This window comes from Haliotis cracherodii, unplaced genomic scaffold (genome assembly GCF_022045235.1).
Source record: "Haliotis cracherodii isolate W230 unplaced genomic scaffold, xgHalCrac1.p SCAF_15, whole genome shotgun sequence".
Lineage (NCBI taxonomy): Eukaryota > Metazoa > Mollusca > Gastropoda > Lepetellida > Haliotidae > Haliotis > Haliotis cracherodii.
In genome coordinates, this window is record NW_027266270.1 from 21,796,543 (window position 1) to 21,815,917 (window position 19,375).

Sequence of the window (19,375 nt, forward strand, 5' to 3'; positions counted from 1 at the left end):
ATTGCTGAACAATCACCAACCCAAAACGTGCACCATTATTAAGTACTTCGGAGTAAATCACTTGAAAACCAGAAAGTGGAGCTGTGTGTAAGCGTCACTGATCTAGGTAACATGTAAAAGATCAATCGTTAAACGAAATAAGATTTGAAACGTATTAAATACTTCAAGCTATCGTGATACAAATTTCCATCTGTCGGCGTAGCGTTTATATTTATAGAAACGTACTATATCTAAGTAAATACCACTTTATAATGCCACTGTTCATCGTATTTAAAGCAGACACGTTGGTTAAAGTAGACCTCTTCACCCCATACTCTCAACAGTCTCACAAGTGTTAGGTCCGACTTGGCCCGGGCTGTCAAAATCAACTTAAACCTCACAGATATAACATGAAATGGATTCACACCTATAGATTAGTATTTTATTTACCTAAATACATCTTTATAGTGTCTCAGTTCGCGGTATTTAAAGGAAACAAGGTGCTCAAAGTGAAGCATTTTTCCCTCTACATTCTCAACATAATCTCTATCAGAAGTATTTGGCCTGTGTTGGATACGACTTGGCCCGGGCTGTCAAAATCCACTTTAAACACACAGATGTATCATCAACCACGCCGTTCAAGATAATCGAGCATTGTTCGTTGTTGTTTTTTACAAGTACACTTTGCTTTGACGATGCCAGTTGATGTTGTTCAATACAGGCTGGCGGTGGGTGTTTTTGAATCTATTCTACATGCTAATCATTTCGGGAAGATGATGCACATTTCTCTATATTTTGGGTTATTTTGCTTATATAATTTCCGATTATCATTCTTAGTTTCACTTTTTCTATTCTGCTGCGGTGATATACATCCGAATCCAGGACCTTTGCATAGTCCAGATTTAAAGATTATATATCTAAACGTACGCAGTCTTAAAGACAAAGTAGATTTAATCAGTGCTGAATTAAATAGTTATGATGTTGTATGTTTAACAGAAACCTGGTTGCTCCATGATATTCTAGCCACTGATATTACACTGATACCATTTTCAAATCGTAGCCTGTATTAAGGAATATATTTTAGATCTTAAATCAGAGTATAACGGACAGCCTGAGCTGGAGGCGCGCGTGGATATGTTGACAGTGTTTACCTAGTTAGTGTCAAAACCGAATGTTTGCGAGGATTAATATTTCTGAATTCAGTTACAACAGTACCCGTACATGTATTTGTTACATTAAGTCATTTCATTCAAATTTGTTTGGTATGATTATGTCTTATAATTATTTTAGGATGGAAGGTACAGTTACCAAATAAAATATGCTGAAATATCAATTCATTATGATCATATTTCATAATCTATTTTGTAAAGTAACCCTCCTTACATTAAAGATAATTATTTCAAGGATATAGGGGGGAGACTTTATACTGAGAGGGGGCGCGAAATATATCCGCCCGGGGGAGAATCTGTACCGGTATAAAATCTCCAGGGGGAGAATTTGTACGGGGTAGAGTTTATACCGGGACACCGGCTCACGGGAGCATGGAAGATCAAACGGATTAAAAAATACGCTAATTATATCCTGAAAATCACATTGTTATTTCATACTAGTGGTGATTACTGATACTATGTAATGATTTGTGTTTATTCTGTTTGTGACAGGCGAAATATTTCAAAATGTATTTTTATTGTTTTGTAACGAAAGATTATAAGTAGACTACCCCTGTCTGTGACATCACATCCGGTGAGCTTTGCACTTACTAAAATATTGCTGTCAGAATTCTCGATCTGTATTTTCGTTTTTCACTCGTCATATTAAACGGAAAATGACAAATAAAACATTCTTCGATTCAGAAGATCGTCAACTTTCGCCAATGCATATATATGAAGGCAATGCCTTCTCCTTTGCTGAGATTAAAATAGCAGTAAATTGTGCTGAGGTCAAGCGATGCACGCCATGTTTGATTTTCAAACGTCTGCTAGCATCACCACACAAGAAATGTATATGTGTATATCGTATATATTCAACCAAAACGCTTGAAATTAAGATTGGTGACATTTATAAGTCATTAATTATTTCCTGCAAATGTTATAACATGTCACGTTAGATTAACCCGAATGTTCGTATTTCTGTAATTGACATGATGACCTCGAAAAGTGAGTTTTTTTCTGTTTTCTGTTTTGGGTAATACATTTACTGAAATGGTTCAAAATTTACCATCTCGCTGTTATTTAACGATAACAAAACATCGAATTTATACTCACTTATAATTAAGATATCGGAGATTTGATTATTAAAATCAATTTGCACAAATTTAACTATTGAAAAAGATTCCAAACACGAAACGCAGACTATCTCAATAACGTAATTCAAGTTTTGTGTTCGCTTTGGTCTTAACCTTGGTATGATTGAAAACATCAGGAAATATTTACATGGTAATGTGTAGTTTTCTATTAGGAATGAATATGCAAAATATTTGTTCAAATTCGCCGTTGTTTAATGAAGCACCGACTGTTTGTTAGTTTCACACTGAATTCTTTTACGCACAGATAACGTATTGTTTCACGCATATTGTTTCACAGTAACTTTGCTACCTGCATGGACCCCAGCGGGATTTACACCATCCCTTTAGTCACTGGCGACATTGACAAGGTTTAGCCGGAGATTTAAAACCAACAAATATACTACGATGAAAACACTGCCAGATATAAAATTACTTTGATTATGTGGGCTTACATATCCTCTCGGGGTACAATAATTTTAGGCTACTTCTACCCCCTTCGAGGATATTGCAACTAACAATCTCAGTTAATTATCATATACCTCCAATTTATAAAATATATATCTTAGTACGTACATCAACATTTATTAATAAATTCTATTTCCTTTAAAAAAACGATGATTAAATGAGCATGTATTTGATTAAAAAGATCCTTTATAGATGACACTTTGAAAAAATTATCCCTTGTGACGGAAAAATTAATACAGTCAAGCAGGACATGCCTGACTGTGATTCTATCATCACAAGGGATACAAAATGGAGAATCCTCGCCTTTCAATAAATATTCATTTGTATACCTGCTATGGCCAATACGACATCGTCGTATTATGACCTCCTCAAATCTGGACCGACGACCCAAGTAGGTGTAACTGATATTTGGTTTAATTTCATGTAATTTATTGATACCTACTTGGGTGTCCCACTTCTTTGGCATCAGATCACGGATGTAAGATCTAATTATAGGTTTATAATCACTATATGGGATGAGAAGTGGTGTCCCAGATTTGATGAGTGTTGCTTTAGCAGCAGCATCGGCCATTGTGTTATCAATGTTACCAACGTTTACATGGCCTGGCAACCAACAAAAGACGATGTCGTACTGGCCAGTAGCAAGACCATTATGTAGTTCTATTTTTTCACGTAAAGGTGGATGTTGACAAGATATATTCTTAATTGCCTGAAGACAGGAAAGTGAATCAGAGAGATAATGAACCGTTTATGTTTAGATTTAGTATTTATATATTTGAGAGCAGTTAATATTGCATGTGATTCTGCTGTAAAAATGGAACTGTCATTCGGTACTCTAGATGATATGGTTCTGGGTCCAATGACAGTGGCGCTGGCAACAGCGTCACCATCCTTGGATCCATCTGTAAATATGGATTGGTAAGTATCATAACTGCTCCTTAATTTATTATATTGTTGTTGATAAATTAGTTGATTTGTTTCAGATTTTTTTAATTTGGTTAATGTGAGATCTACCTCTGGCCTTACCATTTGCCAAGGAGGTGATGAAAACAGTTCAGAGGGAGCAATATGTTGCAGTTTAATATTTGAAGCAAACATAGCAGACTGGAATCTGATTTCGAGTGGTGGAACAAGAGATGATTTTTTTGTAAATATCTTGATAAAGAGGATTAAAGACGCAACTAAAAGCTGGATTTCATTGATTAGAATATAATTTAGTGACATATTGTAAAGATAATTTCAGACGGCGTTGTTTAAGAGAAGGTTCATCCGCTTCTACACACAGACTGTGAATTGGAGACGCCCTGAAGGCTCCAAAGCAAAGCCTCAGGCCCTGATGATGGGTAGTATCCAGTTTTTTTAAATTACTTTTGCAGCCTCCAACAAAGACGATGGAGCCATAATCGAGTTTTGAACGGATCAATGACCTGTACATGTGTAAGAGGGTTGTTTGATCCCCTCCCAACTCAGAATAAGAAACTACTTTCAACAAATCGAGTGCCTTCAGGCATTTGGCTTTAAGGTAATTAATATGCGGAAGGAAAGTTAAATGACTATCAAAAATTAGGCCCAATAACTTGGCCTCTTTTACAACTTTGATAGGGTGTTTGATCCCCTCCCTACTCAGAATTAGAAACTACTTACAACAAATCGAGTGCCTTCAGGCATTTGGCTTTAAGGTAATTAATATGCGGAAGGACAGTTTAATGACTATCAAAAATAAGGCCCAATAACTTGGCCTCTTTTATAACTTTGAAAGGGGTGCCATCTAAAAATAGTTCAGGGTCCTTATGCGGCTTATATTTTTTTATGAATTTTATTGAGACAGATTTGCAACTGCCTCTCTATTGTATGCATATTTTTTCAACGACAAGAAACGTGAAACTCATCCACGAAAAATGACCCATCTACTGAATCACTTAAAACCTTTAAAAGACTATTTATTTTTATACTAAATAAAGTGACAGACAAAACACTGCCTTGTGGGACACCCTGATCCTGATGATAATGATCAGACAGGATAGAACCCACGCGGACCTGAAATTGTCTGTCAGTTAAAAACTTGATATAAATTCTGGCAAACGGCCTCTCAATCCAAAATCATGTAAATTCTTTAAAATCACGTGTTTCCACGTTGTGTCATACGCTTTTTTTCTAAATCGAAAAAGATAGACACTGAATGCTGGTTATTAATGATTTCATTTTTCACAAATGATTCTAACCGTACTAAATGGTCAACGGTACTTCGATTCTTTTGAAAGCCTCACTGAATATTTGTATTTAAATTATTTGATTCAAAGTACCATGTAAATCTGTTGCTGACCATGCGTTCCATAGTTCTGCAAACGCAACTGGTCAATGAAATTGGTCTTTAATTTGAGGGATCACTGTGATCCCGTCCAGGTTTCGGTATGGGTATAACTATGGCATCACGCCAGGAAGAAGTAAACTTACCAGATGTCCATATATCATCAAAAATTAACAAAGGAGTTTCTAAACACGGTTCTGGTAAGTGCTTCGGGAGTTGATAGTGTACATTATCAGCTCATGTAGCAGTATCACGAGCTTGTCCAAGAGTTTTATAAAAGTTCATGGATCGAAAATATTTCATTATAATCTTCCCCATTATCTGATTTAAAATTTATCATTTTCTTTTCCTGCTGTTTTTGAAATTTTTGGAATTGAGGCACATAATTTGAGGAAGAAGAATGTCTTGCTAACGTTTCACCGAATTTATTTGCAACATCCGATTTATTAGTTATTAGGTCATCCCCATTCTTAAGATGGTGGACGCTACATTTAGAACCCTTACCTTTAATTTTCTGTATCATGTTCCATACCTTGGACATGGGCGTTCGTGAGTGTATTTTGGAAACATAATGTTGCCAAGATTGGCGTTTATTTTGTTTAAACGTACGCCTGGCTTTAGCATTTAAGATTTTATATTTATTCAAATTATGGACCATGGGATGGCGACGGAAATAGTGTTCAGCCTTTTTCCGTGCCTTCCTAGCTTTGTAGAGGACAGATACATTCATCTGCCATTTTGTTTAATTCCTCCGAAAATAATTGTACAGGATCAGTCGCGTCAATAAATAGATCAGGTTTCAATTTATTGGATGCGAGCATTTCAAATAAAGGCCAGTTGGCCTTAGTGAAGTCCAATTTAGTTGAAAGAGGAACATCTGAAGGTAAGGCAGGTTTTAAAATAGTTGGGAAATGATCACTGCCACAGAGGTCTTCGTGGACGGACCATTCAAATTCGTTTAATAAATCAGAGTGAATGAGTGATAAATCCAGAGCAGAGTAGGTACCTGTACCGGGATGTAGATATGTGTTTGAACCATCGTTATAGATACATAAGTCATTGTTGGAAATGAAATCTTCCAAAAGTTTCCCCTTATTATTTGTCTGAACACTACCACAAAGGGGATTGTGCCCATTTAGATACCCAAAATAATACATGGCTTTGGGAGTTGATCATAGAGAGTTTGAAGTTCAGACTGTCGGAGAGAAGAAGATGGTGGGATATATAGCGAGCACAATGTAAAAACAATGTTCAAAGTTACACGGATTGCAACAGCCTCAAGGGGAGTAATAAGTTGAACGGGGCTATGGAGGACGCCGTGTTTCATTAGAACTGAAGAACCCCTAGTGGCTTTAGCACCAGGAGGTGAAAAGACGTTGTAGGAGGTATATCCTCTAATATCAAATTTGTCAGTATCCTTATAATATGTTTCCTGTAAACATATGGCAGATGGCTTAAAATCCTGATTTTAGAGTTGTAACTCAGTATAATTATTCCTAAATCCTCTACAGTTCCATTGAATTAAATTTGATGAGTGGGTCATGGTGGCTCACTTGGTGATCGCTCACGTGAACGTGAGTAAGATGAACTCCTATCGCTACTGCCTGGCGATGGAGTCACCCCCATGTCTAAAGCACTTAAGGAGTTGTGAAGAGATACTTCCGAAGAAGAGGTGGTTTTTCACATTTACCTTTCATTATTTTCGTCTCGGTTTGAAATACTGGGCAGGATTTGGAAGAGACCATGTGCTGGCATTCACAGTTGGCACATTTGAGATCGTGAGTACAATCCGCACTCTCATGGTTGCCACCACACTGATGACAAACAACAGGGCGTCTACAGGTTTTCGAACCGTGACCAAACTTTTGACATTTATAGCATCGGAGTGGATTGGGAACATGCACCCCCACTCCGGTGTTGACATAACCTGCTTTAATTGAATTTGGAACCGACGGACGAGCAAAAGTGAAACGTTTGACGGCTTGTACTCCTTGACTTTTAGGTTCAGAAACAATTTCATCTTCTGTCACGTCTGAAAGGGAACGTGTCCTGTCACGAACAATGCCACCACAAGAGTTCAACGTCCTATGCTTAGAAACAGTAACCTCAATATTAGCAAAGTGTTTCATAGATGTGAGACTGCTGTTTCCTCGCACATTCCACCAGAAGAGATCCAGTACGCAATCGTGTGACATTTTTAACTTCTCCACAATATATATGCTTTGGGAATAGCAAAGGGATTTAGTTTGAGTGGTTCATGATCTGTTGCTTCGATCACAAGGAATCGAGTCCAGGAATCAGGAAGAGTATGAGCTTCATCAGACAAACTTGAGTCTAAATGACGTCTTTTTTAACAAGAGTGTGAGTGAGCCATGATTATTTTGAAGTGATTCAGCAACCCTGCTCCCCATCCACCATGAGTATCATTATAGACAGTGTTGCAATGCACCGGATCTCCAAGATGCAAACACCAGGGCTACAGGGTTGTTATACTCCAGAAAATATGACACAAACAGCAAGATCTGTATACCAAAATAAATGCCAGGCTGGTTCTGCCCATGACAAGAAATTAGATACATATTGAGTTTGGAGGTCACCATTACCAGATTGGCCCATGAGCCACCGCCTTCTGGCATGGGGCATTCATTGTACATATAATTTTCAGTGAGAACATTCATTTACAGCATTCAAAGATACAGAACATGCTTAACATGAACGTTTTCCATACACAGGGCATGGCATGACCAGCCGATTGATAGAACCGGGCCCATTCTACCACCCGTCTAGGTGAAGTAAGGGTAGAAGTGGTGTTTGGGGCAAAAGAACACTGTTCCTAACTTCAGTGCCCTCAACCACCAGAATCCCGTCCTCCACCGACACAGGGGCGCAACCCACGGCAAACAGGTTGCCCAATTCGGTCGCCTTTTACGACCAGCAATGGGGTGCTGTGGACACATTCTGCCCCGGTTCTACACGGGGGAAAGCTATTAGCGTTACCCAGCACTCACCACGAGGAGGTTGCCAATAACAGAATAAACATAAATTTTATAAAGTATGGTTTCAAAAGCATTTTGCAGACTTCATTTATGTGTTGCTCATTTTAGTCGTATCATGTTATAATTTTCTGTTATATAGACTACATATTAGAGATATAATCAGCTATACATCTGAATATAATTCTGCACAACCTCTCTACGTATATTTTATTTTGTTAATGAATTCGGCCATATGATATTGCTGGTATATGAATAGTCACATAAATTCGAAATGTGAGTTGAACATGGTTTCCACTTTCCAGTAAGCGTTAATAACCTTTTCATTAATTATATATCTGAAACCCACTTAATATGATAGCTCATGACAATGGACGCCCTGCATTATACAAGGACGACATATGCAGTATAAAGGCAATAAAAGGTATCACACTATATTGGGAATTGCTAGTCATGGACACTGAGTATGCTGGCAGCGCAAGACACGTGAGATAGCACACTTACGAGTGAGAATGGGCTGTTTTTCTTCACATTCAATTTGGGTGCTCATTTGAATTGTATAACATAGCTGAATATCATTCTGGGTTTTGTGTTATGAAATACAGGCATAACAGCGTTCCTTTAATTCCTATAGATTCCTATATTTTTAACTTTCCCAATATTTTCTATATTGACATTTTATCCCTATACTTGACATATTTTTATGGCACAACTGACTACCTAGGTGCTTTAGATTTTTTTGATTTTTTTTTTGTAGGAGCATTATATTAGAACGACATATTCAGTGAAATTACAATATAAGGTATCGCACTGTACCTGTTATTACTAGTTGTGCGTACATATACGTTGTGTATGCCTCGAGACACCGTGTAATCTGGCAGCACAAAACATGTGAGACAGCCTTAGGTTAGGCCTCCTCTGTGAATGGATTGTTACCCTGTACATTCAAATTGGGTCCACATTGCCTTTGTTCTTAATAGAATGAACGTGTAATGAAACTGAATCCTACAGTAAGTCAGTCACCATTGATAATAGGGTTATACGTTTTTGTACCTATAATAACTGAGCGAGAGCCAGAACTATATTCAATGAAGTCAGTTTAGAGAAAATTAATGCGGCAATGCACATTCAAGATATCACCACTTTTAGTCAGAGGTTCCTGAGATATAAGATTTTATGTTAGTCGCTAAAGGTCAGTGGAGATTATGGTGATGCCTAAATAAATGACGTATTTGTAAAAACAAAATTAGTTTAATCTCTGTTGCATTTGACCATTATGTGATTATTAGTGTTTCAATTTTAAGAAGAACACATGGTGGACCTTAAGGTTTCCGAGAAATATATAAGTTTCTTGGGGTTTTTTTTAATTTTGATTATATATGGACCTATTTTATTTTTATTTCACTTCAACAATTCGGCTTTTTGTAGGATATAAGATCCGAAAAGATTCTTTATTCATTTCGGTTGTGTATTTTGAAGGTAAAATTCCATTTTATAAACAGTGAACAAAGTCGTGTAATGATAAAGTGTCAGGTTCATACACTCATCTGGTTTAGAGAAGGAGTCACGACAGATCGGTGACAGACCAACAAACGCTGTACACTCACTTGAACTTTGAGGCTGAACTGAACTTTATTGGCCACTATCCGAAGGATAAGAAGTTTTTATGAGGAACATACCTGTACATCATTAAAAAAACATGGATGACACCAAACAGGTTTTGGGATAGTGTTCTTTACTTTATTTTTATCATTCTTGTTCGATCTATAAGATAAGCTGAAAGTATTAGCGAGAAAAAAATCCATAATCATAAGAAATCTATACTGAAAGTTGTCAGAGTCGTATGTCGCTCTTTGAAATCTCGGTAGAAAGGGAACGCTCGAATGTACCTCAAAAGTTGTGAAATGTAAACATCAAATGACGGAGCTGCATGAATAGCTCGACATATAGGGAAAGTTGACTAGTGGTAAGGTGAAGTCATCTCTCTTGTCATACAGTCTTGTGGAAAGTGTGAAACTGTATATTTAGGCATAGATCTAAATATGAAACAGGCGGTCTCAACGGTCTCCTTTATTTCTTGTTCAGGTGGGTAAATCAGAGGAAGGGTATTTGAAATTGGATGGTTATTTGAACGATATCAGATCATCGAAGCTTAAGTTAAACTTCTTTTGACTTTACCAATCCGAGCAGAAATTCCGATTAATTTGCATAAAGAAAACGATGAGCAAGAAGGGGAGCACATTTGGTGCCCATGGGAATGGCTACTTCTTTCCAAAATGTCTTACCCCCAACGTTTACCTGTTGTCAGTGAAGTCCAGCATTTCACATACTGTTTTTTATCAGTAAATGGCAGATGGCATTTACTTTCATTTTTGGTAAATTGACCTCTGAAGATACATATGTGACTGTATCTACGGTCACCACAGTTTGTAAAAAAAAAGCCCACATGGCCCATCTTTCAGTCATCCAAGTCTGTCTGAACTTCCATGATATGTCTGTCGTAGTTCCCACTGATAAACTCTAAAAGAAAAATACAATTAATTGAGTGTTTGATGGGAGAAAATGGTATGAGTTACATATTAAGACCATATTAAGGTCAGTATGTTAACTGAGATACTTTTGGCATGACACATGAAGACAGGTCTATTTCCTTTTTTTACTGGTTTTCACAGCTCCATTAAAAATCCGTACTCAGAACGACATATTGCAGGTTCTGCATACGTAACACCAAATCCCTGATCCTTGTCTCAAAGATTAACCATAACCATTAAAACTTTCTATATATCCACAGACAGTATTTGAGACAAGTGGAATTATCACAATGTCGATTCTAAAAAATTCGAAGGATTTGCTTGAATTTGTGCAATCTCAGAAAATAACCAAATCAAGTTGAATTGTGTCAAAATATTTGATTTTACACCTTTGTATACATGTACCACAATCCCACACTACAAACTTGGGGGAAAACTTCATTCCTTGATCGATGGGACATTTGTTCCTAAACGTGGTTGCCATAGCTATATTTACATCTCTATCTTCAGGTCGAGGCAATTTGTCAAAAATGAAAGCTAATATCATCTAAAATTAACTGATCAAACAACATGTGAAATGCTGGACCTCCTCATTGAAAACATCCATAGTGAAAGTTGGGGATAAAACATGGACACAAGAAGTAGTTATTGGCATTCCCATGGGCACCAATTATATTCCTCTTCTAGTTGATCGGCTTTTTATGCAGATTTACCCACACGCATTATTCAAAGAGCGGCATACAACCGTTGTTGATCAGGGTTTCATGTTTTATAGCAGACATGTCGACATTTGTTGCATCAGTGACCAAAATTAAGTCTGATGCAATTCCCTGTTTTGTAAAACATGTTCCTAGCTTTTCGCAAGTGAACAAATGACTAACCGTTATGCGTGTTTCGAAGGTATGCCACCGGTTGGGTTGTATCCACACCTTTTCTCGATCAGCTGGTGTCATCATTATTTCATGATGATTCCCAAACAAATGCTGATCATACAGTCTGAATCATACAATGCACTTTGCTTTTAGCAGATATTTCTGATGATTATGGAGAATGTTTTGTGGCTTTTGTTTATATAGTCACGACATATGGGTTTCCTCTTTCTATGCTCATGTGTTTGATGTTTGCTATAAATAGCTATAACATATGTTTAAACATCTGCAAATTGATAGAACAGAACATTTTTTATGCTGACATTGTATTCAAAACACCGAAATGCGTGTAGATAATAGCTACGTTAAATCTACTGGTCTGTTCAGGTAATTGGGAGTATCATTGTAGCCAAAGTGGTTAAAAAGTATGATAAATTTTTCAACTTAGATTAGTTGCTTATATGAGTTATGTTGTGCTTCAGAGGTAAACTCTAAGGTCAAACTTCTCACCTACATCTGTTACACCTGGAGCCAAATTCCCCAAGACTACACACGCTAAAATGGAACTGGGCTGGTGTACAAAGACCTTCAGGTGCCTCTTCATCTTCTTCAATGTCATATTTGCTGTAAGTTGCTTTTCCTCCTCACCTAAATATAAACTTTTCTGAAACCCTCCTATTTGATACAATTAAAGTCTGTTCAACTAGTTACTCAAGCAACATTTACAATGTGTTTTTCTTTGTAACCTTGTCAAATAACTACAGCAGGAAACAGCAAATGTTATTATTCAACAGAACCGTTATCATACCTTACTGAATTATATGATGATTACTTTATGTATTAATTTCATACTTGTCACGACATGGCTGAAATATTGCCGATGTGACTTAAAGCATTAACTCACTCACTCATTAATTTCATGACGCATTCTATGCTATAAGATGGCACTCGCATTAGTTTTGTGACGCATTTCATGCAGACATTCATGTGAACATTAATTTCAGATCCCCTCCTTGCTCATCCAATTTTGCCAAAAACGTTTCACTTAAGCTTCAGGTACATAAATGATCTGATATTAATCGGTAATGGTCAAATAGCCTGTGACCTTCCACTGATTTATTCACCTGAGGTCGCCATAAAAGAGACGAGAGAAACAGCCTCGTCTGCTTCATATCTAAATATATGCATACAGATTCAGAGTGACAATAATCTATCCATAAAACTTCAATGTTCCCTTCATGTTGAGCAATATCCTCTAAACTCAAGCCTTTGTTCTCTTCATTTCACAACATTTGAGGTACAATTCAGATTTATATATTTACAGTGTATGCCTATCAGCAGAGATTTCATATGATTTTGTTTATGTTTGTAATGTATGCAAAAATAATCTTTACGTTTGGCTACCATACCGGACAGGGCAGGTAATACGTCTTCACATATAAACTTAATGCTTTTAAAGTTAGCACTATGAGTGAGTTAGTGAGGACACCGTAATACACCAGTATTACTACATTTACTCGTGAACTTTGTGCTCATAATACAATACAGGCCCGGAGAATCCAGCAAGCATTGAGTTTGTGACTACGAAGAGCCGAATTCGATTCCCCAAAGCTGTACAATGTGTTGAGTGTGTATTCTGGTATGGTTTTGTGCACTAGTGCTGAAATATCCTCTTACAAGAAGCACATTTGCAACTGAAATCTGATTTATGCATATTTTCTGAATATATTAAACGGGAACGTCTTCTATGTCACAATGATAATGTATTGAGATCTTGAATCTTTACAGATTGTCGGAATAGCCACAATAGGACTTGGCATTTTTTTCAAAGTGAACCCCTTTATTACTTTCATCACTCAAATTAAGCTGGATGGAAGTAGTACATTTCTCGCCAACAGCGTCTGGATCATCATTGGCATTGGGGCCCTTGTGGTCTTTGTTGGCTTCTGTGGCTGTGTCGGAGCTGCTGCCAGGAACAAGTATTTGCTAGGAATGGTATGAACAAACAACATTTTACTAACATTTTTCATAACAGTTTACTTGTTGCTGTATATAATTATAGAAAAGCGTGGGTAATTGTTCACCACTATATCCAATGACACAATAGCATCCAAGCAACGATAATAGATCACAGAAATATCAGTTACTACAATAGCATCATAGCAAGGACTACAGTTCATGAGGATATGTACTGGCACAATTGCATTTAAACAAAGATAATTGTTTACAGCATTATACATTGACACATTAGTGAACACATTTGCAAGGACTACAGTTCATTAGGGTATTTTCTGGCACAGTTGTATTTAAGCAATTAAAGGTAATGCTTTACAGCATTATACATTGACACAAGACTGAAGAGTAGAAACAACCCCTTAGTCACCCCTAATCCTTTCCAATATATTGTATATGATTACTTACCATGACATGTTCGTTCACACATGACGCCCCTGATCATATCGATATCTGTCCAATTGAATCCCTTATGGTGTCATAATACTTAGGTATGAGTGAATGTTATTTTACAATACCGAAACAATTTTAAGCAACAGTTTAAAAACGCTATATGTAACAGACAAACCAGTGTGTGTAATAGCACAGGTAACAGTCCATGCCCCAAGGGTACGTTGAAACTGCGTACCTGACACTGATTTTTAGCTCTTATGTAATGTTCATATCGTATAATAGTGTGCTCTTAATTATTCAGTACATCGCCTTTTCCCTGACCATCCCCATCGTAATACTGGTGTTCATCATATCGGCAGCCAAGTACTTTGATCTGGTAGGTCTAACCCACAATGTGTAGGACATATCCTTTCATCATTTTAACACGGTTACCCCGCATAACAATTTAAAGAATGGCATAGTTCTTTTTTTACGGCAAGAATTATAATCTTAGTTTCATTTGAAACATTGATCATAGACTTTTGGCCTGCCCAGGAGTCGCATCTCACATCCCTAATCAAGAGGCGCAACTCACTACACCAATCAAGGGTTGCAGCTCACGGGCCCATCCCACACACCCATCAACACTTAGAACACTTTAACAGATTTCTCACTTTCAATATTGTTATACTGGTCTGTTCTCCACCTAGTGTGCAATTGTTTCTGACGTTTGTCTTCTCTTGACTCATGTAATTTTAACCTTTTGCTCAAAGTTTCAAATATGCTGTCTTAGTGGGGATGATAGTTCCAGGATCTATTCGGGCATCAACAAAATCATAGTATCAGAGACATGTAACGTCATTTTCGAGCGCCTTCAGGAAATTACGTCCCAAAGGTGTTATCTTCAGAAGGCGGAGGATGGTGCTGAGGCTAGTCGTGAACTACTTTTTTCTGAACGACTAAATCACAGACATTTCTTTATATTTTATAACCCGTTCATACATATGTTTAATGTTTTCAGGGAAAGGATAGAGACCATTTCAGTAGCACCCTTAAAAACCGTTTGCAGAACAAGTACAGCGAGAATGCTACCGAGTTCACCAAACCTTGGGACTATGTTCAAAAACAGGTAACAGGAAACAGCTTTATGGGCAGAATGTACCTTTAATCAGGAAAACGATACCCAAACCAATGTGTCCAATGCTACTTTACTTGAATTGAAACGCACCATCGGCAATATTTCAGTAAATTCATGGTTGTCACGCCACTCGAGCAGATCAACGTTATTATCTAAGAAAATAAAGTAATTTCACGGATCTTTTTTATGTTTATTTTAAGATTTGTTAAGACCGTATACAAGATGTTTATATTTGCTTTTCTTTGACATGAATCCCTTCATGTGTTAGCTGTAGATTACTGACTAGTGTTTTATGCACGGGGCAACATGTACATACATACATGGCCATGATATTGTCGAAATCGTAAAACTATGATTATTGCAAAGGTTTTGCCTCTTTTATTAACATAACTATTCATTATCCAATCTCACTTATTAAAGCAGAAAATGTCTTTGATTTGATAGCATGTCCTCCATTATAAAAATGTATGTGCATTTCACATGCATATACAAGTAACAGACTTAAAAAGCCCTCACTCAACCTTTCAGTCTAGGGGTCCAATCTAACACCGAATACTTATCTTTACAGTTACATTGCTGTGGCGTTCGCGATTACAGAGATTATGATGCGGTGTTTACTGGCAATGATAAGGTGTGTACCGTGATTTTATTGTTTCAAAGAAGGTGTTGTAAACAATAATTGGTAATGAGTTATAGTTCGATACACAACTCATGCCTCCATTTTGGCTATAAAGTCGTGTCCATGGTGGTATTTGTAAACGTACCATGTTGGTTCATTAAGGCGTGGATTGTCACTTGCAACGGGTGACGTCATCATATGCAACATAACATTCATATTATGATTGTTATAGGTGTCACTGAAAATTACAAGATTGAAATTTGACAAATGGTCATCACAATGTATATTAACGACCTTAGCCAAATAGAAAATGACCTGATGTTTAATTTACCAAAGGTAAACAGCGATTGAAGACAGTAGAATACTTTTTGCAGATACGTGTGGTCCTGATACTGTGGACGGTGATAATGGCCGCAATTCTGTCAAAAAGTACAAGTGAAATAGAGTTCAACAATAGTCAAATGTTTCCAATAAAGTATTACTTGAGAATAATTATTTTCTTACTGATAATGAGACTCAAAGAACAAAATTTACATCATTGAACAACCCTAACAGGACATATTTAATATAGGCAGCAAAAAATAAAAACATGCAAGATCAATGTGTACCGAAGAACGTCAGTGCACACATAGGGGCACCAACCGCTTAATGTTAAAATGGCAACATTCCCAATGAAGAATGTCAGATGGAGCTGCAATTTGTAAAACATTCAGAGCTATATGGGCTTATTCTGCTGTGTATATGATACCTGCATGCCATGGGCATCGCTACACCCATGTTCGCAACGTATTTATGTATTATGTCATTCCCCGTGCACCAACTGTGTGACGTCATAAAGATGATTATTAGCGCGCCCTCAGTAAACTCCGCCAGGAAAGTGAGACGTGTTGTAAATGCACCTTTTTATAATAAAGGCATTGAAAAATAATGAACAATAACAGCGGACTAAATATCATTAAAGCTAAGAAAAATGTAATTTTCGATTAACATGTCAAATTACTATCAAAGATGTATTATCAACTGACTAATGACGCACTAAGAGAGAGAGAGAGAGAGAGAGAGAGAGAGAGAGAGAGAGAGAGAGAGAGAGAGAGAGAGAGAGAGAGAGAGAGAGAGAGAGAGAGAGAGAGATTCTTTTCTAAAATTTCCGAGGATCATAACTCTAGCGTATCTTAAACTATATGGTTCATAAATATTTTATGCAAGATGTGGTGAATGGGTTATCCGTACATCTCGTCCTAATGTTCTGGATGTCTTAGTCTCATCTAAATAACCAAAACCTATATAAGCATACACACATACCCTTCTCAAATAAATACTTCTCGGAATTTATCGGATCATGGAAAAGTCATTATGGTAGTTCCGTGTCGATGTAAAATTAGTTTTGTTTTTACTGAACTATTTTTCCAACATGCAAACTACATGCATGCGAACATCAGGTACGGCCATGTTTATGTTGATTTTGATACGCATGTGTCTGTGTATCTTACAGGGATGTTACACAGAAATACGTTATTATCTACGCCTCTTTGCGAATAGAGGCGTTGTTGCTGACACCGTTATCGTTGCGTTGGCAGTAAGTATCTTGTTGCGAGTTAACCAGACATTGATTAGACAGATTATCTTTGAATAATTATATACGGAACACATGAGTGAAATATGACCGAAAATACAAAATAGTTGTCCATACCAATTACAATAGCAATATATATTTTTTATAGCCGGTTGTCCGCCACACTATCAAACAGTGAGTGTTTCTTTGTGCCCATATCCGGTTATATCACGGATATGGTACTGACAAACGTGGACACAATTAAAACGAAACGGGATTCGAACCAACGATCATTGCGTGCCCAAGAGAGGCAACTTGGCACACTTATATAGAAACACGTACACATTGGTACAGTTGTATCCACCCATCAATATTTGCCTTCATCAAAGCGAATGATACACAGATAATGCTGACTTTCCCCTTAAGAGGAGACGCCTTAATTGTGTTTCTCATGCTGGACACATTTTAGAAACTCTGAAGGAAATTTTATGATAAAGATATAAAGTTAAAGATAATTTTACTTCTTTTTTCCCAGATCATCGGAATCATCATTGCCGCATGTTTGTGCAGAAGAAATGCTGAAAAGGAACAGTATTCTACATTATAATATGTGATATACTACCGATCAGTGTCGAATAAACAAGTGCACATTTGAAATCTCTATCCACTATTACTATGCCGCCTTAGGTAGTTATATTGGTAATCAGGTTACAGTGATCCATAGAACTGTAATACTGTTTGGAACTGTCCACAATAAACTAATAAAGCATACTTTAGAAAGCAATTTGGATTCACGTGAATCTTTTTCAGAGATGAGGTAAAATATGATTTAATGACGAGTTCAATGTTATTTCAATTACATTTACGCTTGAAAATGAAGAAATATTTTAAATTAATGAAATATCCATCAATTATATTTTGTGTACTTGGTCATTATTCCTAATTAATTGCCATAAGTTCAAACTGCAATTTCTTTAAAGAACAAAGTTTTAGAAAAGAGTTCAATTAGACAATATTATTATTTAGGAGTCAAATTGAAGAAGGCAGGTTAATAATAACTTTTGTTTTTAATAAAGAATGGATTTTGAGGACATTTATATTTAGAAAGCTTAAGGGGTCTCCACGGAATTATCTTTTAAGTGACCACGGTATATGGTCAATATATTCAGAGATCATGTCATGAAACCTGGCTACAATTTCTATAAACCATATTATTAAAATAATGAAAGGATAAAGATGGTTATACGCGTGAGCTTGAAAGCATGTATCCTACGTGTTCTTACACCACATCATGTAAATATTTTCTGCCAGTTCATCACAGAGTTTAAAGGTCAAGGTCATGAAACTGGAGTGGGTGAGTATTGTTTAACGCAGCTTTTAGCAATATTCCAGCAATATCACGGCGGGGGACACCAGAAATGGGCTTGCGACCAAACGCTCAAACCACCTGGCTACCCGAACGCCCCTGTATTAAACTAAAAGTGCTAATAACTTTGTTATTGAGGTAAGAAGTTGCATTTGGTTGGTTGGTTTGTTGTTTAACGCCGCACTCAGCAATACTCCAGCTATATGACGGTGGTCTGTAAATAATCGAGTCTGGACCAGACGATCCAGTGATTGATATCATTAGCATCGATCCACGCAATTGGGATTGATGACATGCATCAACCAAGTCAGCGAGCCTGACCACCCGATCCCGTTAGTCGCCTTTTACGATAAGCATAGTCGCCTTTTACGGCAAGCATGGGTTGCTGAAGACCTATTCTACCCCGGATCTTCACGGATCGAGTGGCATTGGCAAAGTGATTCAAATGTTGTCCGAAATCCGCCTGTAATGTCATTTACCTGTAAGTTTTTTTCATGTTGCTCTTGAGATCGGATCTTCAATATGTTACTGCATTGTACGGTGGCCCATAAGGGACATGGAGTATGTTTTTCAATATTTTGATATTTCACTTACTGTTATCGTACCCTTTTGTAAATTAACACTATTCTTCATACAAATATGTGATAGATCATGTATAAAGTAGATATTGAATCGCTGAAAGTGAAGCGAAAATGTCAAAAACTAAAATGAAAATGACAAAAACAAAAACGAAAATGTCAAAAACAAAATCGAAAATGTGAAAAACAAAAGCGAAAATGTCAAAAACTATAATGAAAATACAGAAAAGTATTTCCACCGCGGTAATAGTTTTCCTTGCTATATTATCATGACAGCACTCGGTGCGTGACATCAAATTTGAAGGGAA

General features: G+C 37.0%; 1 protein-coding gene across 1 annotated transcript; it reads left to right on the forward strand.

Moving 5' to 3' along the window:
• Positions 1 to 11,989: 11,989 nt before the first annotated feature.
• On the forward strand, positions 11,990 to 17,730 carry LOC139461587 (CD82 antigen-like). Its single transcript, XM_071243063.1, has 7 exons — positions 11,990 to 12,055; positions 13,218 to 13,424; positions 14,137 to 14,211; positions 14,836 to 14,943; positions 15,521 to 15,583; positions 17,064 to 17,147; positions 17,659 to 17,730. The coding sequence occupies exons 1-7, from the start codon at positions 11,990 to 11,992 to the stop codon at positions 17,728 to 17,730; spliced, it is 675 nt and encodes a 224-aa protein (XP_071099164.1).
• The last annotated feature ends 1,645 nt before the right edge of the window (positions 17,731 to 19,375 follow it).

What these genes read in the sequence shown, in the direction of transcription:
- LOC139461587 (XM_071243063.1), top strand. Translation starts at nt 11,990, where the DNA reads ATGGAACTGGGCTGGTGTACAAAGACCTTCAGGTGCCTCTTCATCTTC. An exon ending in GGGACTATGTTCAAAAACAG is followed by an intron (nt 14,944 to 15,520) that starts GTAACAGGAAAC and finishes TTATCTTTACAG; the next exon opens with TTACATTGCTGTGGCGTTCG. An exon ending in TGTTTACTGGCAATGATAAG is followed by an intron (nt 15,584 to 17,063) that starts GTGTGTACCGTG and finishes TGTATCTTACAG; the next exon opens with GGATGTTACACAGAAATACG.